The following is a 23,569-nucleotide window of genomic DNA, read 5'->3' as shown; positions in this document are numbered from 1 at the left end:
AGACGGACAAGAAACCGTTTCCCTAACGCTTCCTACTTCCACGCGCACGCCTTTCTTACGCCTGATACATAGGCAGTCTGCTAACCACAAAAGCAAACCTCTCTGAACTGGCGTGGATGCAGTGGAATATACGGTCTACGTGGGAGCCAGTTCAATGCATCATCAATTCCTCCCCCTTCCCCTCATTGGTCTGCATTCTGACGTAGCAGGTGCCATTGTTGCCTAAAAATAGAAGAACACCAGCACTTATACACTGGGAATGCCTGTTAGTCCCAAGCAGTCATTCGGTTGGTTCCTTGTGTAAGTGCAGCTGATCTGGCGATACTGGAGTGCATCCACGGGCGGCCAATCAAGCTCAAGCTCAAGCTTCATTCATGCGATTATGTAGTGCAATATGTATCATCAAATATGAATAAAATTACAGTGAGCGAAATTAGGAACCTACGCGAAATATGGTAGCATCACGGTAAATGTCCTCATTTTATGCGGGTGCACATCTACGAAGTTAGTGGTCTACCGTTTCAGCTTCTTAAGCAATCAATCCCAAACCCATCCCTCGTACTCGTACTTTGTAGTTAGGTATATCTATCATTTGCTTTAATCTTTCACTCATAAGGTAACACAGGAGACCTTGTTATTTTTTCTATCTTTTGTCTCACTCTAACAATTTTCATCGAAACTTTGCAGAAGCAAAGCAGAGTTTAGTGAACCGATGAAGCTGAAAATTGAATGGGTTGTGCCTTACACATATAGAATTATATGACAATTTTTTCACGTCGATATGTGGAGTGGTACTTAAGATTTGCTTCTTCAAATAGATCGGGTGTGCCGTGCGTCCTTAACCCTTAACTCTCCGTCATCGTAATTATCGTCATCATCAAAACTTCAAAAGCAGTTTTTTGTTCAAAACTAAACAATATTCGATGAAAATGTGTTCACTGTGTGTCGGTTGGAGAATAGAACACAATGAACACATTTTCCTGCAAATTTTATTGATTTTGAATGAAAATTCCGGGATCAATGACGGATCCTGCCAGCTCAAAAGCTCGCGACGGCCACAATTCGGAGACCAGTAGATCAATTCTCGCATAACGGATCATTAATATAACCGAAACGGTCGCTATGGAAAGCATAGATAGCGCCACCGTAGCCTTGTGCATTTGACAGAACTGCAATGCTGTTACAATGCAAAACTACGGTAAGGGCTGATTACTGCTGGGGTACACAGTGACCATTTGAGCAACATTGCTTAGGAACGTCTGTGTGATGAACGCAATAGAGGCTTATAAAACAAATGCTGGGAAGGAGCTTAGGGCAGATTAAAATTGCCAGTACTAACCCTATCGCTACTGACCAAAAAAACCTTATGTATCTCAAGATCCTTATCAGCTGATCAAGGACTATCTGGCCATGAAAAGTCCGATTGAGAATTAAACTGTTAGATAACGCTAGTAACAAACTTTCTTCAATCTCCAGTATCTCGAAGTACTGCAAAAATAAAGGTTCGTATCTAACGGTGGAACCTAACTCCTTGTATGAGCGCAGCTAATCTCGCGATACTGCTACAACAGCAATGAAGAAGGCTGCATCGCCAATAACTAAAATTTTTGTTAGTTTCTTTTTCATGGGCAGTAATTGGAACACACAAAAATACTTACTGATACAACACCCGCTAACAAGGTGTTGTGTTTTTTAAATAAAGAACTATTTTTGATCATGATAATAATTTCAGACGGCTTCATTTGAAAGCCGTTGATATTGCTAGAAAACAGCCGTGCCAAGAGATTGAATTTTTACACTTGTGAGCGGTAATAGGGGCCTGGCCGATTACATACTGGTGCACTGATGGTAATTGGAAACCTTTCTTTGCTTTCCATTTCATAAAAGTGCTTAGCGTACACTGGGAAAGTTGCAAGTTGAAGTGATACTCAATTGGTTTCCTGCTTTCAGTTTTGTGATGCTATGTATAATCATATAATAAAAGGTAAGGCAGTAGGTTTTATTCTCTTTATTTTATTATGTCTCAAATATGTCGTTATATAAAATAGATCTGGCACACGTTGTTTCCTAAATACAGTAAATGCATAAATTCCGATACCCGTTATTGGCTTAGTATGTTTCTAATGCGATAGTCAGTGTATTGCAACATCAGTTAATTCCTAGCATGCAGCCTTTGGATTTGTCTTCCTCATGGCCCGATTCACCTTCGACTCGGATTGCCGTCCTAGTTTATCGCAGATAAACTTGCCAACGTTCACCAGCTGTGGCAAATCGATTCCGGTCTCAATTCCCAAGCCATGCAACATGTACACCACATCCTCGGTGGCAGCATTTCCCGATGCACCTCTGGCGTATGGACAACCTCCGAGGCCGGAAACGGACGCGTCCACAACGGATACACCAAAGTCCAGCGAGGTGAGAATGTTCGGAAGCGCTTGGCCGTAGGTATCGTGACAGTGGACGGCCAGCATGCTGACCGGCGCGATTTTTGTCACTTCTCGAAGCATTTCCGAGAATGAGCCCGGTGTTCCCACACCGATGGTATCGCCAAGTGAGATCTCATAGCAGCCCATTTCCAGCAGCTTGTCCACGACGTTAACCACTGCGGATGGTTTTATTTTTCCCTCGTATGGGCAGCCTGTGAATCAGATTTGGGTTATGAACAATCTCAAACTTTGTAATTAAACAGGGATGGTAGTGACTGAGTGTTTTAAAATAGCTACTTGAGGACCTCATGCTTGAACCCTGCCCTTTGGTTCAGCAAGACCCTATCTAAATCTAAATGTCGTCTCGTTTATTTTATATTGATGATCTTTTATCTACAGTTCTTCTTTTTCTCCTTGACATAACGTCCTCACATAGTCCTCAGAGCCTGCTTCTAAGCGTGGCACAGTTCACGAAAGTTTTATGATGACTATTAACGCGCACAGGAGAATGTGTAACTAGTGGCTTTTTGTATCCATGTAGCGTGCACTAGAGCAGCGAGCTCGATTTGTGCATGGGGTCATCTACACCTGATACCTTTAAGGCCGTTGGGGGACCACTTAACGTCCACATACGGACTTCAAATTTTTACCTGATTTTTTCATATCAAAACGAGCAATTTACAATGAAGAACTTATAACATTTCGCATTTTCGAAAAATAAGGGACGACCTACTCACGAGTTCATTGAAAATCAATGGAGCTCTGAAGCTGGCATAGGAATGAGAGCGTTAACTTTAATAGCTCTGGAATAAACCTTTGCGAATTTTCTTATAAGAACTATAGTAATACTTGCAAGATCTACTAGAGAACTTCTGAAGAAAATATAGGAGAATTTGTGGAAAAATCTCTGGAGGAAATCTTAGAATATTAACTCTTTTTTATACCTATTTTTTTATTTTCGATCTAAGTATCATTTTTTATGATTTTGTTTTCTAATTTTGATTTTTCAGCATCCCTAGATGCAGATTTTTGACAATCATAAAAAATAGAGTTTTTTCAGTACCGTAAAACGGGGTATCTTTGATAATGCGGGTAACTTTGATAGTGCGTAACCCACCACATACTAAACGAAATATCATAATTTCTGTTAATCGGTTATGCAAAACGAATGCAAAACTGAAGAATATTAGTATGACACTCCATATAAAAGCTGTTTTCATTTGAATCGAGACCATTTGAGGCTTTTTTTACGAAAATTAAAAATTGACACAATTTTAGCATTTTTGAAACGCTTACAAACAATCTGTTCTACGATCACTATTTGATGTACTTTTGAATAGTTGGCCACTTATATTTGGCAGCCTAGTTATTATAGAACTTGAATACGGTCTCAAATCTCTTAGCGAAAAGCATTTTCACAAACTGGGACCATTTTTGTAATCTAAGTCAGAAATTTCCATATAACGTTAAACGCCTATAGGCATGCAATGCCCTACAAATGTTCGTAATTCATTCAATTTTGTTCGATGCATACTCCATTATCAAAGTTACCCCAAAACAGAAAACCGACTATCGATTATATAAAAAATTATATATCCATTCAAAATAATGGCAATCTATCAACAGCAATCGATAGCTAGGATGCCAGTTCTTGTTTTAAAAATATAAATTATAATTCTTTGAAACAGCATGCATAAATATTCAAGTTTTCTTCGAAAAACTATCAAAGTTACCCCGTTTTACGGTACTTTTGAAAACATTGAATTTTTTCTGAGACATATTTTATTTTCCGTGTAACTAACGGAAAAACCAATATGAAATTATTTGATTTGACCAGGCTCTTCTTCTGTAATAGGTTGATTGTAGACAAATATAAAATGTACAAATGTTTGTATTACTGATTAAATTAGACCCAAGTATTTGTAGGTTGGAAAATATTACAAGTAATCCTTCAAAAATGTTCGGAAAAATCCAGAGAGGTTTAGAGAAACCCTTGAAGACTCGGAAAAACTCTGAAAGATTTTTTCAGGGATCTGAAAAAAGGTAGTGTTTAGCAGGTTATGGACATTTTCAGGACATTCTTGATTTCGACCAAATGTTTTGACGGATTCTCTGAATAAATGCTGCGAGAATCCTGGAAACAATTATGAAGGATATAATAACGAAAATTCAAGAATTTTACTAGGAGAAATTCATACAGGAATTCATAGTTAACAACTTAAAACGAACTCATTTGAAATTTCATGGAAGAATTAAGGATAATAAAGGAAGGATAAATTTCGCAAGAATTCTTTAAAGACACCGACACGTTAATGCTTCCAATGGACAATTATGTCCTTTGAAGGAAGCACCACACTAGACAACGGACTAGCATGCAACGCCCAGTGGTACAGTCGAAATACGTTCGTAGGCATAACCATTTGAAAAATTGATAGTAAAATTCACCTAAAATCCTGGACAAATTACTTGATGAGTTTCTTTATCAAAGGCTTAGCAGGATTCATAGATTTATCTTTTGAGAAATTCAAAATTCGTGAGTTCAAAATTCCTTGAATCCAGAAGAAAAATATTTTCCGGGCGATTTTTGTTTTGAACAACTTCCGGTGGAACTCCTGAAGAAATTTGTGGAGGAATGTTGAACCATTTCTTGATTTCTTAAACGCCAGGAGAATTTTCTGTTGGAACTGCTCAAGGAATCCTCAAGGCGGGAATCCATTTAGTCGATACTGTTCAAATGTTTATAGGGAATTTTGGAGAAATCACTTTGGAAAAAAGGTCTGGTTGAATCCTTATAGATATTTCAAGAGACTCCATAGATACATTATTGGAGGAATCTCTCGAGGCATCCTAGGAATGATTCCAGTTGAAATCCGTAAAGGAATTCCAGAAGAAACACCAAATTCTTAGAGAACTCATTTGAAGAATATCTGAAGGAATTCTTAAACCTAAACTTACTTTGGCCAGGCAACCCATTGGTTCAAGCTAAGTTCTATCAATTTTTTGTGAATGCGAAGTCTGTAATTATTAACTCCGACACGAATGCATAATGTAGGTTTAAAGTGTCGAAAGTAACCAATAAATTATTGAAGTTTTCATATAAAACTGAAGTAGCAGGCTTGATTCCAACAGCACCGTTAATCCAACAAATATAAAGAAGGATAATACTTTTCATACAAACATACGATAATGAAAGAAATATTTGTTTTAACATTGGCCCATTACATAGCAATATAGCCAGCTCACTCGATTTCGATTTGACTCTATTGAGTGATAGCAAACGCTTGTAGGGAAGATGTACCGGTATTCGCCATGTACCAGTTGTTCGCCACCCCGGCTTATATATCGTTTTACGACATATATGGTTGCCAATTGTTTAGTGTTCGCCGAACTGCTTTAAGATGATACGGAAACATTCTTGGAAACCGCAAAAAATTCTCAGAAAATAATAGAAAAAAATCATTTTCCTTAAAAATTTTGCTCCACTGCGCCTATTTTTCGCCATGGTGTTCCTGATTCGCCACCCTCCATAACCCAAGTAACCACTAGCCCGTTAATTTACCTTGTTGGCCTAAAAGGGATTTTGTAAGGCTTATATAGGGCATGTCAGCTGTATTATAGCACTATATTGACAGGCAAGGCGAATTAAAGTGCTATTTGGTTACTTGGGAAGAAATCAACGTAGGTGGCGAATTCAGGAACCGAAATTAAAATCGTGGCAAATACTGGTGCAAATGGTCCAGTATTCGCCACCCCCATTTTTAATACAAAAACAAAGTTTCTGATTAGTTTTTATATATTTCCTGCTGAGCATGGATTGAAAGCTTTCGTTTAATGTATTGACATTAACCAAAGATCTTTTGATTAATGTATAAACAATATTTTTCCTTAGGGTGGCAAAACTGGTACACCTCCCCTATTGTTCCGACTTGGTTTTGGTTGGTGGTTGATTCTTTAGGAACGTGTTTTTTTTTAGCTTATAATTCATGTTTATAATGAAAACTGCAAAAATACATGGGAGCCAAAATAAGTTACGTTATATCGAGGTATGCCTGTCTGCGTGTAATGGCCCCAGGAGCAATGTGGGGTATTTAGAGGTGCGGGCGAACATCAAATCAGTATTTGTGATAACATCAGTTTTGAAGTGGTAGTTGTGCAATGCCAACTTCGGCGAGCCGAAAGTTCACTAAGCAGCCGAAGATGACGTCATGTTGAGAAAACTGCGAACAAAATTTTTCGCAGCCTTGTCGTCACCATCAGCTGATCGTTTGTTTACATCTTTTTCGTGACTAATACAAGCAAACACATACTAAGAGCTGGACCTGTTATATATAACATTGCCCCAGGGGGGTGAAATGAGCCAATAATTATTTATTTATTTATTTATTTACATCATAACAATAATAACACAAATAACCTTCTAATGGTTTTCAAAGTATATGCTACTATGCGACAATATTGCTAATGTACTAGACTAACTATTATAAAACAGCTCAATATTATTTTTGAATGAAGAATAATTCCTCGCACTCCTGCAGTTTCTAGGTAGTTTATTCCAAGCACTAATTGCTCGGTGCCGAAACGAAAGTTTTAAATTGCCAGAGGCACTTCTGGGTACAACTAATAATGGTGTTCTTGGTGATCTGGTATACGAGAAGAAATTTTCAAGGTATGATGGAGGATTATTTAAAATTTTGAAAGTTTGTGTACAAACCCTTAAACTTAGATGATTGTTGAAACTACGACCAAGCAGTAGATTGACATATCTAGAGATGTGATCGAATTTTCGAAGATTAAAAATATATCGCGTGATAGTGTTAAAAGCATGATTGAGTTTACGAAAGTTGTTGTTAGAAACTAGAGAAAACAGTATGTCCCCATAATCAAACAGGGGTACAATAAGAGCACGTGCTAGATGAAATCGAGTATGTTGAGGAGTACACTTTCTGAGAGCAACGAGTGAATGGAGAGCTTTATACACTTTGCAACAAACAGCGTTGACTTGATTGTTCCAAGTCAATTTGCAGTCCATGAGTATTCCTAAGTTTTTAACAACATCAGAGTATTCAATGAAATCATTATACTTTTACTTTTGGAGGATTTATTACTTTCATACGTTTGTTGCTAAAGATGATCGTTTGAGTTTTTTTTCGCATTCAGTATTAATCCATTGTGTACACACCAGTTCAAGATGTTTTGAATATCATTGTTTATTTTTTGGACACTATCATTAGCTACCCAACATTGATTCAACATGGCGTCCAGTGTCTTTGTTTTGATTCTTTTAGGACTGACAAAACATATGATTTTCTTGATAGAAGACATCAATGATACCTCACTGGTGCGTAAAACATTCAACAAAACGTTGAAAAGAGGAAAAACGTCATCAAATACGACTACTTAGGCTGTGAATCGTTTCACCAGTTCGTTTAACTATTAGTTAAAATTTGACATTTCGATAGTTATTTTCCCCTCAAATGGTTAAATTGAACATCGCAGTCGACCCATTTGAGCTTTGACAGTCGAGTAGTTATTTCAGAACAAAGTTGACAGATGATTAGTTATTCTCAAATTCACGGGAGCAAGAAATAACTTTCGAACTGTCAAGTTTAACCATGCTCCAGGGCAGGGTTATTTCTAACCGGAGGGGAAATAACTTTCGAGCTGTCAAATTTTAACTAAAAGTTAAACAATCTGGTGAAACGGTTCACAGCCTTAACGCAATAAGCTATTTTATGAGACGTTTCGAATCATATGGTTTCCGTTTGTTTACCAGCTTTGAAAGTTTCTGGCGGGCCGATTTATTTACGTTTCTTCTAGCGTTACATTTGGAAGGAGCATATTCAACAATGGCGCTGGTGGCAATGTAACAAAGTTTTAAATTTTCGCATGTAAAATTTAAATCAGTAGACAGGGAAGATATTTTTCATCTACGTTACCTGTAATACATGTAAACCGGGTAGAAACATGCGCTGAAAGAGACGGGGACGTCATCGCCAACAAAAATGTGACCAGGGCCATTCAGATGTCATGCTAGTTTTTTGAACAACAACAATGAGCGCGCCAGAAAACGTCATTCGAACGTCTCGTAAAATGCAGGGCTGGTAGTAAGTCACTTTTTAGTGACTTGGTCACTTTTTTCGACCTGGTCACTAAAAAGTCACTATTTTCGACAAAAAGTCACTAAAGTCACTATTTTCAGGAAAATGGTCACTAAAGTCACTTTTTTCGTGATCAGATGATAATGAAATCTTAGACAGGGATAGCTCTTCAAACATAATCAAAAAGAAATGGATATTTATCATTATCAGGCCAACTAAAGTGTGATTTTGAAATCAAAGTGTTAAGATTCTTGACTCAAGTAAAATAGAGACTCCCGACTAACTTTCTGGAAGAATTCAGGTGAATATTCCCTAGACATTTCCAACGGAAAATGTAAAAATTTCCTGGGAAAAGTTTTGGAGAAGATATTGGCAAAACTTAGGAAGCGACTTCGGGAAGAAATTTTTGTCCGAAATATTTGGATAAATTTTGACACAACGCAGGATTAATATCTAACAGACGTGCTGAATAAATTACCAGTGCACTTTCTGCAGTAATCTACGGCTATAGAAGGAATCCTAAACCTGCCTCCTGCCCACTATATGCCTATTTACTATAATATACTATAATAAGCCAAAGACGATTACAAATAACAACAAAAATTCAAAAAGTTTGTCATAAACTCGTCCAGGATTTCAATAGCAAGTACTAGTTTTGCTAGGAACCATTGCAGATATTACATTAGATATTCCAACATATAAACTATACATGTTTTCATTGATTACCTTTTGGCAGTTTTATACATGACTAGGGCCAACTCTTTCTATACAAAAAACACGTTACTCTAATGAATGCTTGAACATTATGAGACGATAATAATTAATTAAAGATGATATCAGTGACTATTTTAGGGAATCAAATCCACCTGTTTATGGAGCAACTCATATGAGCAAAACATATGCGATTTCTATCGTTTATTGTTTGCTTTATGATCTAAGTATTTAAAATTAGTCATTTTAAGGGTTTTAGATCAGATAAAACGTGTGGTTACGAGTCGCCACTGAGTGATATGATTGTTTTCAAAACCTAATTTAGTCATTGAAACGATCAATTGAAATATTAACATTTTAAGTATGCATGGAATTATTTTCTAAATCTTTATGCAAGACATTCATCGAATTTGGTTTGTCTCGAGTTCGCCAATAATCAGTTGTGTTCTAGAGTTACCGTTGTTTATTTGGAAGAAATGGTTTAACTTTACAGAAATGCTGTCGAAAATTTAGCTTGAGTGTTAATATTTCGTTCGTTTTTGAACTTGTAATTCTGTAAGGATTTTTTTCAGAATACTTTGAAATAAATTCACGATTTTCACCACAGTTTTGTCTTCAACCAACATTTTTCCACAGATTTGTTGAGAAATGCTTCTAGTAATTCTTCAAAATCTTCAATGAATTTTACCTGTTAGTTCATTATGAACAGGAATTATTCTAAACATTCTATTTCGAGTACCATAGTTCATGCATTTGGTTTTTTTTCGACTGAAATCAGAAATATAAAATAGTAACCTATATTAGGTTAATGATCGTCTCGTAAAAAATGGTATGTGATATCTTCAATGAGCCATCTTTTTGTCACATTCCGGATAGCTAATTGCTTAAGATCTGAAACTACTGCAGTTCTTTACATTCTAAATTCACCCAATATGTAGATTGGCTACACATATAACGTATTTTCATTTCTAGTCATTTTAATGACTAATACTTGTAATTTTAAAGTCACTTTTAGGTCACTTTTTGGTCACTATTTGGTCACTATTTTGATAATTTTGGTCACTTAAGTCACTATTATTTTGCTGTCCAACTGCTATCAGCCCTGAAAATGGCTTATATGTTTAATTGCCAGGAACTAGCACTAGCAACACATGAGCCGTATACTCGAAAATCAGGAGCAAGTTAGGGCAAACCGACCAGAAAGTGGGTACCAAAAACGATGGGAGGAAGAGCCGAGATGTATGTAGGATGACAGTCGTGTCAGTCCTCTGAATGGCCCAAGGTTTAAGCCAAAAATTAAAACATTTTGATTTGGTTAAGAAAAAATACACAAAATTCCAAAAGGTACCCCGTCTAAAAGCCGGTTTGGGTATTAGAGGGCCAACCGGGAAAATCTGCAGAGTGATCTCGGTTGAAAGTATTGGAAAATATATGATGCGTTGGTTCTCCTGAAGAAAGCATGACTAAAACTCACCGACAACAGTTGACACGTATCCCCGCACTTTGACCTGAGCCTTTTTGGCAGCGTCCATAACATCCTGGAAGCGACTCAAGCTTTCCGCAATCGAGCAGTTTACATTCTTCTTGGTGAAACTTTCGGAAGCCGCACCAAAGACAGCCACTTCCTCGGCACCCGCCGCCAGCTGTAAGAAAAGTCCCAAACTCAATACCAAAATCAAGTCGTACTTCAGACTACTAACCGCTGCTTCGAATCCCTTCAAGTTGGGAGTTAGCACCGGATAGCTTATGCCCGGCATTTTGTTGATTCCCTTGAACACTTCCGTATTATCGCCCATCTGGGGAACCCATTTGGCACTGACGAAACTTGTGACCTCGATGGAGCGCAGGCCCGTCTCCGAAAGGGCGTTGATCAGCTCGATTTTGGTGGCGGCTGGCAGGATGGTGGGCTCATTCTGGAGCCCATCGCGGGGACCGACTTCGACGATCCGCACTTCAACGGGTTGGGCAAAGTTCTAATGGACGAATTGAATCCCAATCAAATTAGATAAGAGCAAATAGATCAAAGTTGCTTACCGTGGTATAAGACCTCGCCAGCAGCGGCTTTACTGTGCGTCGAAGAGTTGGGAACATGTTGATGAACTTGTAGTATGAAATTATGCAACAGTACGTAATTTACTGTAAAAATATGTGAGTATAAATGCACTGAGTTGCGCAAACAAAACACCCACTGATTGGACTTTCTTATCAGTAGTTTACTTTTTGATGATTATCATCCATCAGAAAGTTGTTTTGATTTGGACAGTGCTGCCAGATTATAGCCATCATTTGTACAATGGAATTCTGTGAAATAAAATTGGTCAAACCATATTCAATACACATTCTCGCATACTCTGAGATAATGCCCTAAAAGCCATTGGTAACCATGTGTGTAGCTCGTTGTTTCTGAGCAAGTGAAGGAATAAACATCCAAATTAACATCACTGGTAGGTAGATATTGATCTTTTCTTCACCATAGAGTAAACAACGTGTAAGGCGACAGCCATTTATTACGTAACGCTAAAATTGGAAATTTTCGACCCCCTCCCCCCCTCCGTAACGCTTTTTGTATGGAAATTTTACAATTTTTGTATGAGTCGTAACGCTCGAGCCTACCCCCTCCCCCCCCCTTCAAGTGTTACGTAATTTGTGGATGCCGCCTAAATCCAATCAAATGCTCAGAAACAATGAGCTACACACATGGTTACCAATGGCTTTCAGGGCGAGATCATAAGTTATGCGAGCATTGTCCATTTTACGGGATATTCAAACAGGAGAGTCAAACAGACGTAACAATTCTCGCATAACTTCTGATCTCGCCCTAAAAACCGTTGGTAACCATGTGTGTAGCTCGTTGTTTCTGAGCATTTGAATGGATTTTCATGTTATTTAACAACGCTATGGGAAAGAAAGGATCATTATCTACCTGCCCGTGATGTTGGTTTGGATGCTTATTCTTTCTTTTGCTTAGAAACAACGAGCTACACACGTGGCTACCAATGGCTTTTAGGGCGTTATCTCAGAGTATGCGAGAATTAGTTGAGGTTCTGCTAAACCGCACCAATTGTCATTTTTTTAGGGGTCTATTTTGTAAATCGAGCAGATTTATATGACTAGTTTTTGGTCACTGTCGATCAAAGTGAGCATGCATATTTCAGATGTCACCCGTCGACTCCCATAGTAATCCAGTCACATAGATCGTTGCACGCCTGTCATGGTCTCGAAACTTCATATAAAAAAATGTCAACAACTCCAGCAGTGAATGTCAAAGAGCAGGACAGTTGATTGATCGTGATGGAAGAGGGATAGAGAAGGAGAATTTCTCGTGACGTCACCATGCACTCTTCTATAAAGTGACAACTGTCGAAATACTCGAGTAACAGGGCCGTGTCGAGTGAAATTTTTGGTCGCCAGTGACTCCGGTCGAGTCATTTTGATCGACTCGACTTATAAAATAGACCTCTTAATGAGGTATTCACACCAGGGAATTCAGATAATCCTTACTGGGAAGTATGCACTCGAACAAAAAAGTAATCGCCTATCTCGATGCGTGGGAAATTTCTTGCAAGAAATGCTCAAGAAAAGCATTTTTCATTGTTCGCAGTACGCAGTTGAAAAGAAATGTCAATGGATCATTGAAGGTAGTTTTTGCAAGTGCTCACCGCATCAAAACAAAAGCGCCACTGTATATGGGATTTAACATTGTGACAGCATTGCTGTTCTGTCAAACACACAAGGCAACGGTGGCGCTATCTATGCTTTCCATAGTGGCCGTTTTGGTTATTTTAATGATCCATTCAAATAAAGCTCACTGTAGAAAATTTCATGCGCAGAAATTTTAACTTTTCTCGAGCAGAACAGCATACTTATAGCTTACCTTGCCCCAATAAAAATATCGAATAATTTCAACAGTCCTTTATTGTGAAGATTTATAATAAAATCCCAAGTATTACGGTTGTTAAGAAAATTTTCTGTTTTGCGGTAGCCGCCGAGTTCTACCGCAGCTGTCAAAGTTCTACCGCAGGCTTGACGGCTAACAACAGTGTTCAGCGGAAGTCGTGCCTACTATGGGCTCCAGATGAAACTGCGGTCAAGAAAGATTCACCCCCGCACCAAATGTACGATGTACAAAACGCTCATAAGACCGGTAGTCCTCTATGGGCATGAGGCGTGGACTATGCTCGAGGAGGACTTGCAAGCTCTTGGGGTTTTCGAACGCCAAGTGCTAAGGATGATCTTCGGCGGCGTACAGGAGAACGGCGTGTGGCGGCGTAGGATGAACCACGAGCTCGCTCAACTCTACGGCGAACCCAGTATCGTGAAGGTAGCTAAAGCTGGAAGGATACGCTGGGCAGGGCATGTTGCAAGAATGCCGGACAACAACCCTGTAAAGATGGTGTTCGCTACGAATCCGGTCGGAACAAGAAGTCGTGGGGCGCAGCGAGCTAGGTGGATTGACCAGGTGGACCAGGACCTGAAGAGCGTGGGTCAAAGTCGAGAATGGAGAGAAGCGGCCATGAACCGAGTGAATTGGCGAATTATTGTTGGCGAGGCTTTATCAAGATAATTGATGTAAAGCCAAATAAGTAAGTAAGTATCTCCGGAAAACATTCTGTTTCAATTCCTGAAGGAAATCCTCGGTATAATTCCTGAAGGAAATCCACGGAGGAATTGCTATTGGCAATACCTTGAGGAATTTCTTGAGAAAACCCCCGGAGTAAATGTTGGGAAATAATCCCGAAGAAATTCATGAAATCTCCGGATGAATTTTTGGAGCAAATCTGCAGAGCAATTTCTGGTGCAAATCCCCAAAGAATTTCCTGGAGGAAATCTCCGGGAAAATCTCTGGAAAAATCCCCGAAGCAATTTCTGGAGAAAATCCCGGAGGATTTTTTGTTGGAAATCTCCAGAAGAATTCTTGGACGAAACCTCCGAAAAAAAAACCTGGTGCAAATTCCCAGAGAAATTTTTGGAGAAAATCCTAAAAAGAATTCCAGGAGGAAATCCCCGGAGGAATTTCTGGGCGATATCCACGGAGAAGGAAATACATACCCGAAGGGATTTCTGGAGCAAATTCCAGGCAACTGTTTTATTTATTTATATAAATATTGCGCTTCTTGAGATACATTTTAGCTTCTCTCTTTTTTGTGACAGTCAATCAGTTATGCGCCAGGGTGAATCTCTTATCATGGACAGCGCGTTTATTTTCCCTGCTAAGAGCAAATCTGCCCTTAACGGTAGCATTTAATCCACACAACACTGCGCGCAACTACCTGGCGCACAATTAATAATACCACAGAAAAATTAAGAAAAGTTTTCGCAACGTTTGTATCACAGTCAATTGATATTTAAACGGACCAAAATTTATACCCGTACCTTGCAGCATGCATTGCATTGCATGCACTTCACAACGGTCAGCTGGTAGACCAGTTTTGACATTTGTTCTCGTTTTCGTTGGCCACACACAATGGATCTGGGCAGCGCGTAACCCTGGCGCGTAACTGGTCGGTGCGCAACTAACTCGACGAAAGTAAAATTTTACAAAATATTCGCAATAATTGACTTGTTCAAGGGTATCCAGTTTCTTACATTTTCTGAATCTACGTTAAAAAAATAAACTAGAATTCAAAGTTTCACAATTTTCCGTGACCTGGAACTATTTTTAAAACACGTTATAAATTAGTATGGAAATCATTTTTGAATCACCCCTCGGCAAATTTTACTTCAGGACGAGCTGTCATTATGTTAATTGAAATGTCATTGTGGAGTGGACGAGTTAAAATCTTCTTAAATCATTTCTGATACCAACTTTAATTAAGATATTCAAGTGCAATAAAATCGTGTTATACTTAGAAAAATGTGCTCTTTCGTTTGAGCTACAAAAAACTGTAATTTGTTCTTCACTAAACAACCCAATTGATTAACACAGATTCCAGACCTCAATGGGTTTGGCAACCCTTCCGTTGAAGTTCTGCGCGCCTCTCTGGGCCTCTCTCATTAACTTTTCGTGTAGTTTTCGTGCGAGAGAAACAAAAACGACAAAAACAAAACTGCGTTTGACAGTACTGGTTGTTGATTCAAATTTGTAACCGTTTTGCTTGTGGATAGTGGTCGTGGTCGTACAGGTACAAAATTTTCCGTTTTATTTTCGATTCCGCGTCATATTTACTTCTTCTAGCTGTGTAAAATTAGGTTGAAAGTGATAGGTGATAAGTGAAGTTGTTAAATCGAAGTGCTTGCACGATGTCCAACGACAGTCAATCGTCCGAGGAGGAATGCCCTATTTACTTCGGGACGCCCACAATCGGGGAAGTGAAGGAATATCTTCGGCGGCTTCAGTAAGTACCTATTTGCATGCTTAGTAGGCCCTGGAGGTAGATTTTAGATCCAAGCTTTGACGCGGGGTAGATTTCAATCTCGATTTATCCGCCAATGGAAGATTTACTAACAATGGGTTTTGCAAAATTGTTTCAATACGTTGGAAGAAAAGTGTGGAGGTAGTTCGGTTTGAATTGTGATGATTTCTAACTCTTACGTTTCGAAAATGGCCAACAGGAGGATGCCCATGGAGCAACAAGCGAATATCACATCGGAAACGTCGGATGACTCGTTTGACATCGATGACAGCTTTCAGGCGATGATCGAGCGGAAACGCCAACAGATGATGGATTCGAAACAGCTCGAGGACGTCACTTCCTCGGAAGAACCTACCGCGGCCTCGGTGCGCCTGTCGGAAGTTGGAGGCGGCGGAGATGCCAGCAGTAAGTTCCGTGGCAATGATTCCACCTTCATCGAGGAGAACGATTCCATGCGGAAAACCACGGACGAGAGCTTCGAGGAGATGGAACGGCTCTGTTCGATGAATTTAAGCAAGTTGGGAGTGCAACAGCAGCACGATGAGGAAGAGGAGGCTATTCGCAGGATTTTGGAGAGTTCGAAGGGCAGCAAATCGAGTTCGGGTGGTGAAGGCACGGAACAAAAGAATGGTATGTGATTATTTAAACACTGCACTGCAACACTCAGTTCAATATTGAATCTTTCCCCAAAAGATTTAGCATCACCTGGTGCTGGTAACAGGTCTTTTTAATGATTTGTTCACTATATTACTACCAGCAAGCCTTTCAAAGCCTCTGTTTTCTATGGAAGATCTTTAATGTTTCTTTTGATTGATTTTGATTGATTGATTGATTTTGATCGTCTCTAAAGTCCTTTTTTTAACCTTCTGCTATAACTCCAGAAACTCCTTCAAGGATCTGTCCGGAAATTAATCTAATTATGTCAGAAAATTTTTCAGTGGTTTTGCAAAAGAATTTACTTAGAAAATCTTTGAGATCTCGAAAGCTAGTGCCAGACGAATAGACGGTAAAAGCTTAAGCTATTATCAATTTAAAACATAATACTACAGACATTATCGCCAAATACTAGAGGTATTGTGTTTGGCCAACCGGAAACTTGATGACGGTAATGCGCAAACGCAAACTCATGCAAAAGTGATACAAGCGCCACTAGTAAGCAGTTGGCCAACTACGAAATATTTGAATTCAGTGTTATTTAACAACATATGCTACTACCTCAAATTTCCCCAAGGATTACGCTCAAAACTATCTCAGATAGATACTATCCTCTAGATATTTCCCACTAATTTATCCAGTTGTTCGGTACTCTTGGAGACTCCCAAAGATACGTACATGAGTTCCTCCCCTCCAAATTTTAGAATATTTGTTCGGGATTTTTTCATGAATCTGTAAAAAAAAAATATACGTCGACTTTTACAGTCATTTTTATTGGTTCAAGAATCCATTCATAATTACTCAAAGAAATTGATCCAAAAATTCCTCTAGGATTCAAGGAAATCTGCAGTGAATCAGGGTTATGGGCTGAATAGAAAAAGTGGGGCGAAGAGAAACAAAGCGACCTACAGTTAGAAATGCGACAATTATGTAATGATAAACTTGAAAAACCAAGTGAAATATATTTTTTCCATTAGTTCAATAGCAACTGAGCATCGATAAAATATTTTCAAATTAATAACTTTGCTACATTTCTCCTGAAAATATTAGGAAGAAAATATTGAAATCTGGATCATTTTCGATAGCTTGAAACATCCGCCATTTTTGTCAGTTTCTAACATGATCAAAGTTGAAATTGTTTTTAGTAATTTTAATTTTTTTTCTTCACTAAGCAAATACATTTTTATATTTCTTCAAGATGCACATGGAAAAATATATATTTTTTCCATTAACATGTAAAAAATATTGATATTTACTGAACAATGTTTCTATTCGCCCCATTGCGGGGTGAATAGAAATATGCAACATTTTCATAAATCTTTATACGATATAGTTTTTATTTTTTAACAGCAATTGGGGTTTCAGCAAAGGAAGGCGCGACCCATATTTGAGACAAATAAAATTGGTTTTTATTCACACGGTTTAAGTTGTACACACTCTAACATGTCGGAGAGTGTTTCTATTCGCCACATTTTACGGTACTTTAGAACTTCCACTAATTTCATCATCTTTAGAAACGCCTCGATTTTTTTTTAATTTTCCTTGGAAAGACCGGTCAAGAATCAATAAATGAATGCCTGAAGAAATCTTCGAAAGGAAACTTTGAACGAATACCTGAATTAGTTTCTGATAAAATTCCTGGAAAAAAAGAATTACTGGATCTTCTTATCGTAATGTCACAGAAGACAACATTTATAGAGACCAATTTCTCAGAAAAAAAAAAAAACATTCATGAAAGTGTTAGACTGAAAAAGTACGCATTGGCCGTTTTTTCAATACAAAGTGGTCAAGTAATTTAAAATTCACAGTTCATTTATAAATAAACGTTTTAGTTATCGCAAATCAAAAATTTCAACGAAAATGACAAAATTTCGAATTAGAAATATCTTTCAAATTATAATATTTTTAGCAATATGCCTTTTTGGAAAGAAGTAGAACACTATTTTTCAGTAAATCTGATTGTTTTCAAAATATTTCAATTCTTACCATTTTTGAAAAAAAAAATTGCCATAACTCTAACATTTGTGGTTTAAATATTGTAATTTTTCAACAGGTTAAACACTTTGTAAAGTTTCAGGTTAAACGGAGAACTAGAAGCCGATATTAATGCCTCCGAATGTGACCATTTCGTATGCAAAACGGCCAATGAGTACTTTATTCTGTACAGTACTGTTAGGACCCAGCTAAGGGAAAATTCAAATATGACGTCCATCATTTTGGGGAGGGTGGAGGCGTCTACGGTAGTGTGACAGTACATGTAATGGCATTGGCGTGACAAAGGGGAGCAGGGATTGAATCCTGAGAAAATTGAGAGAATCGCTCACGTATCGCTCTCTGTAACTATCATAACATGCTGCACATTATGAGAGACTGTTTTTCGTATACTGCTACAACTTTGATCACATTGGGGGGATAGTAGTGTATGATAAAACCCCTCTAAACATGCTCCAAGCCTGGGGGACACTATTGCTATTGGAAGTTCGTGGATTGTTGATCGTGCCAGTAAAGAAAAAACCTTTCCCCAACGGTAAAGAAGCGAGTAAAATGGGTTTTATCATTGCTCTCTCTTTGGGGCTCTCGCTCGCTGCTTCCATTTATCAGACTTGTTACACCTTGCGAAACAATGACGATCGTGGACCGCAACAGATGGGATGTTTTTCTTTGCTTGCTTTGATCGTGCTTTATACTCAAATGAGAGCGAATTCTGCAAAGCCTGATTTCATATATAATTTGATTGAAATTGCACGATTAAATTTAGGTTAAATCGATTTTTTCAACATGCTTGCAGTCTCCATACGAAATTCTTCGTTTTTATTACAGTCGAATTTCGTTCGTAGCACTACGTTTAATTGCACTTCGTTTTAATTGGGCTCCCGTTAAGTGGGCTATAGCCCACCTAAAACGAAGGCAAGCGTCACTTTCTGACATAAACCGCAATTTGTCAATGTTGGTAGCCCTGAATTTCTATTGTAATCGGTGTTTTGACAGCTCAAATCTTAGCCCGATTAGTGAAAGTCTTTCACTAATCGGGCCACGGGTTTAGTGCAACGAACGAAAGTTGACTGTATATGGCAATATACAATACTTTTCTAAACCAATAAAAAATAACTTTTGAGCATCGGAAGTATTATGAACTTTGTTGATAATTATTGTTATACACATGAAGTTTGAGTTCTGAGGCAAATTAAGCAAATAAATTGCTATACAAAAAACTTACGTGCAAGTTGGCTGTAATAGTCAAATTTAGCATTTTCAACAGCCAATATCTCAAAAACTAGACGTGCTATGATATTTCTATAAATGGCAAGGGATTCAGCAACTCTTAATTAAGAAAATAGCGGTATTTTGGTGCTTGAGACAAAATCGTGTTCCGCAGTGTAATTGATGTACTATTCCAACATCATCCCACAAGCCCATGGCCCCCAGCACCGTATACGACAGATGAAGGAGAAGAAGTGTCGAGAGTGACGAACGAAGAGCTGGTAGAAGTCATGAAATTATTCGCGTCAAATAAGGCACCGGGACCCGATGTTATCCCGAATTTTGCCCTAAAAACGGGAGTTGTTGCACGGTTGTCACTCTGGATGTGAAGAATGCGTTCAACAGCGCTAGCTGGGAAGCAATAGCACATGCGCTCCACCGCCTCAAGGTACCGGTGCAGTTGTGTAAGCTTCTAGAAAGCTATTTTGATGGTAGGATTCTATTGTATGACACAGAGGAGGGGCAGACAAGCGTTCGAATTACCGCCGGAGTACCTCAAGGTTCAATCTTGGGCCCGATGTTATGGAATTGTTGGTTTCACCGACGATATCACCCTAGTAGACTATGGCGAATCGATGAAGGAAGTAGAGTCGACAGCAGCGCATTCTATCTCAATAGTTGAGGAATGGATGAAATCTAGGAAACTAGGACTGGCCCGTCACAAGGCTGAATTGGTGGTGGTCAACAACCGCAAGTCCGAGCAACGGGCGCTTATCTCGGTAGGTGATTGCACTATAGAGTCCAAGCGATCCCTTAGGCATCTTGTGTTAATGATCGATGACAAGCTCAGCTTCGCTAGTCACGTTGAATATGCCTGTAAAAGGACATCTATTGCTATAGCGGCGCTTTCGAGGATGATGTCTAACAGCTCTGCTGTAATTGCCAGCAAACGCAAGCTATCAATACTAAGGTGGAGGACCAATCTTATCCCCCTTGCGCTATCCATACCGTGAACCCCCACTAATTTGAACGGTACCTCATGCAAACCATCGGGATTCATTTTTAATTTGAACATCTAGTCACCCTAGAAACGTGTTTCTGGTTACCTCTTTCACTGTTTTGTTTTGATTCTGCGTTCCGTTCCACAGTGTTCCATTTCACTTAACTCCGTTCCATGAGCTGAATGACGTTTGAACCATTTTTAATCTGAACGATGTGCAAATTAGCGGGGTACAGATTAAAAAGTGTTCAGATTAAAAGTGGTCAAACCAACGGGGGTGCCCGTTACTAAGGTATTAACCTACGATAAGGGACGAATGACCTTCGGGTTAAAGTCCCTCTCAAACAACAACAACAACAACTAAGGTATGGAGGACCAATTTGGTCAAAAACGCTTAGGACGAGCAGAAACCTAAAGCGGTTGGAAAGTGCGTATAGGATCATTTGCTGAAGCGTAGGCAGTGTGCATCGTAGTAACGAGGATGACGCCCATCGGGCTCATCATCGAGGAAGATGTTCAATGCTTCAACCAAAGAGGTACCAGAGGAATGTGTGAAGAGGCAACGCTCAGAGGTTGGCAGCACGATGGCAGTAGATGAATCCATCGGCTAATATCAAATGTGTCAGATTGGTATAAAAGAAACCATGGGGAAGTGAACTTCCACCTGACGCAGTTTCTGTCAGGACATGGTTGCTATAGACAGTACCTGCATAGGTTCGGGCACTCAGAATCTCCTGCGTGCCCCAATTGTGTTGGTGTGGAGGGAACAGCGGAGCATGTCGTGTTCGATTGCCCCCTTTTCATTGTTTTGAGAGGTCGCATGCTCGCTAAATGCGGAGGGGACACGTCCCCCGACAATATAATAGAGAGAATGTGTGCAGATGCCGAGTGCTGAAATGCAGTAACTACGGCTGTCACTCACATTATGTTAGAATTGCAGCGCCTATTGCGCGCCGACCAAGAGTTGGCTGCAGAGGATTAGCCCTGCCGAGGCTTGTCCCTTGTAACATTGTTTAAGTCGGCTAGGAGAAGTAGTTTGCCTAGGCTACTTCTGCTACATGTATTGTGCTATATGCACTGGCCCCTTCCCGAAAAAATGCCGTAAGGTGGTTCCGGGGAAATGAAGGTCTGAGGTCAAGGGTAATGTGGGTGAACTCTGTACACCACTAAAGCAATTCAACGAAAATTGCTGCTATAGTGCATGGGCTGGTTTTTTAGTGAGTCGTCGTTGATGCGGCATCCCCACACTCCCTGAGTTACCTTCTCAGGCGTCTGTTTGCAGATTTCCCTCTTGTAATAAGAAGATAGGTAATGCTAAACTTTTCAGTATTCAGCTGAGTGTTGCAATACTTCTTCAAGCGAGACCGTGCTAATGACATGTAGTGGTGGTTTGAACAGTTTTTTTTTATTGATTAACTAAACATATTTCTTATTTCAGGTTCCGGCGATAATACGACGGCATTGGCCGATGAAACACAGCTGGAAGATGTGGAGGAACCTTCTTGCATGTGGGAAAATACAATGCACCAGGCTGGTCCTTTTGCCAAGGCTATTTCCCCCGTTAAACGAATGCACATGCTTCGCCCCTCGACGATTATTGAGGAGGCCACCATCAACGAGACGACCACCAGCGTCTCGAAGAACACTTCCCTGGAAAGCTACATCACGGCAAAGCAAAATTTGAACGGCAGCGATGACTGTTCCATCATCACCGAAAGCGAAGTTTATCGTACCGCAGAGGAAAGCAGGGAGGATCTGAGTAAGGTTTCGACCGTTGATAGCACCGCGGATTCCGCGGTAGGTTTCGATGCCACGGCCGGTGAACAAACAAGACTGGAGGCAAAGTACGTACCTGGTCAGTTGGACGGACAGGATGATGGCGAAGATGATGATGATGTGATTATTCTAAGCTCTAGCGACAGTGAAGCAGAAGATGCGCAAAATTCCGTTGACAGTGGAAATCCTGACGGAGGGAAAATGGATACCGGCAGTTTGTTCAACAACAGCGACAGTTTACAGGAAGATTCTCTTTGCCAGGAAGACGATAGCATTGGGGAAGAATTGCCAGGATCTCCCATTTTGGATGCCGTTCCGGATCATTTCAACGACACGATGGAAGAAATGGAATTCATGATGCGCCAGGGAATGAAAATTCTCCAACAGCAAAAAGCACAGCAGCAATCCATGTCCGAGAAATCCAGGCAAACTCCCGCCAATGTGAAGAATACGTTGGTCGTAGGTTCACACGCCACTCCGGTAACTCCAATAAGTCCCAATCGGTACCTAAAGCCGAAGCAACAAACTTCTTCCAATGCAAAACAAAATCTCTTCTCGTACAGCGCAAGCAACAAGCCCAAGTCCGCTCAGAAACCCTTTTCCGCTTTATCCGCCGGCTCAAACAGTTGTGGAACGTTCAAGAAACCGGTGAGCCGTTTCCCCTTGCCTAAGTCGGCCAAGAAGTTCGACCACGTGGTCTCCCCAATCGGAGAGTACATCAAGAAGACCCCGCAAACGATGCTCCAAGCCAGGATCTTCTGTCCCAACCGAAATCTGATCGATGTGCTGCACAACAAAAACGACAACCGGGATAGTGTGATGAGCTCGAAGGAGAACCTGCTGCACCACCAGGAAGTCGATCCGGAGGGGTACAGTTCGTCGCTGCCCCGGAAGGGGGTGGTCAGCTCTCGTGGAGCTCACGTGCTGGACGAACGCAATCCGGTTCGGATTCCTGGTGGAGAGAAAATGCACAAACTGCTCAACAATTCGCCCACGCTGGTTGTCCGGCACGAGGGCAGACTGCGGTACCAACGGGAAACGCAGCTAACGGAGGACAGCGTGGTGGATGATAGCATGGCCGACCTTTCGCTCGCATCGGGCGACATTTCGGTGAGGGTTTTGAAGGATGTTAGGCGGTTCTAGGTTGGTCTTCTCAAAATGAATAGGATATTAGGTTCGCGTGCTTTTCGACTCATTTTTTTGTCTTCTGGATGTCTCGATTTTATAATATAGATGCCAAAAATCTCGTATCCAACGCGTTTAAATGGTCCATATCACAAATCCTAAATTTCATTTGTAACATAGGGGTAGACGGTGAACCTATGTGAACATATCAATAGTCCACATAGA

The 23,569-nt window shown here is 39.9% G+C and overlaps 2 protein-coding genes across 5 annotated transcripts; one reads left to right on the top strand and one right to left on the bottom strand.

Annotated features, from left to right (window-relative positions):
* Window positions 1-1,993: 1,993 nt before the first annotated feature.
* LOC5573392 (hydroxymethylglutaryl-CoA lyase, mitochondrial) lies at window positions 1,994-11,465 on the bottom strand. Its single transcript, XM_001654515.2, has 4 exons — window positions 11,270-11,465; window positions 10,936-11,208; window positions 10,710-10,878; window positions 1,994-2,638 (listed from the first exon to the last, which is right to left on the bottom strand). The coding sequence occupies exons 1-4, from the start codon at window positions 11,324-11,326 to the stop codon at window positions 2,160-2,162; spliced, it is 978 nt and encodes a 325-aa protein (XP_001654565.1). The 5' UTR covers window positions 11,327-11,465; the 3' UTR covers window positions 1,994-2,159.
* A 3,782-nt stretch (window positions 11,466-15,247) lies between these two features.
* Window positions 15,248-23,469, top strand: LOC5573393. 4 transcript variants are annotated; one of them, XM_021846363.1, is made up of 4 exons: window positions 15,248-15,357; window positions 15,411-15,570; window positions 15,788-16,218; window positions 21,882-23,469. In XM_021846363.1, the coding sequence occupies exons 2-4, from the start codon at window positions 15,476-15,478 to the stop codon at window positions 23,360-23,362; spliced, it is 2,007 nt and encodes a 668-aa protein (XP_021702055.1). In that variant the 5' UTR covers window positions 15,248-15,357; window positions 15,411-15,475; the 3' UTR covers window positions 23,363-23,469. The 4 variants fall into 4 exon arrangements, with proteins under 4 accessions (XP_021702055.1, XP_021702054.1, XP_001654564.2 ...); XM_021846362.1 differs by having other exon boundaries at window positions 15,266-15,357; window positions 15,425-15,570; XM_001654514.2 differs by having other exon boundaries at window positions 15,287-15,570.
* Window positions 23,470-23,569: the final 100 nt, after the last annotated feature.

This window comes from Aedes aegypti, chromosome 2, assembly GCF_002204515.2.
Source record: "Aedes aegypti strain LVP_AGWG chromosome 2, AaegL5.0 Primary Assembly, whole genome shotgun sequence".
Classification (NCBI taxonomy): domain Eukaryota; kingdom Metazoa; phylum Arthropoda; class Insecta; order Diptera; family Culicidae; genus Aedes; species Aedes aegypti.
Note: the sequence above shows the minus strand (reverse complement) of the source record. Positions and strands in the feature narration are given on the sequence as shown.

Bases quoted from the DNA above. Each gene is read 5' to 3' on its own strand.
- LOC5573392 (XM_001654515.2), bottom strand. From the start codon at position 11,326: ATGTTCCCAACTCTTCGACGCACAGTAAAGCCGCTGCTGGCGAGGTCT. The intron at 11,209-11,269 runs GTAAGCAACTTT...TTCGTCCATTAG, and splicing joins TGGCGAGGTCTTATACCACG to AACTTTGCCCAACCCGTTGA. The intron at 2,639-10,709 runs GTGAGTTTTAGT...TCTGATTCACAG, and splicing joins ATACGTGTCAACTGTTGTCG to GCTGCCCATACGAGGGAAAA.
- LOC5573393 (XM_021846363.1), top strand. From the start codon at position 15,476: ATGTCCAACGACAGTCAATCGTCCGAGGAGGAATGCCCTATTTACTTC. The intron at 15,571-15,787 runs GTAAGTACCTAT...AATGGCCAACAG, and splicing joins GAATATCTTCGGCGGCTTCA to GAGGATGCCCATGGAGCAAC. The intron at 16,219-21,881 runs GTATGTGATTAT...TTCTTATTTCAG, and splicing joins AGGCACGGAACAAAAGAATG to GTTCCGGCGATAATACGACG.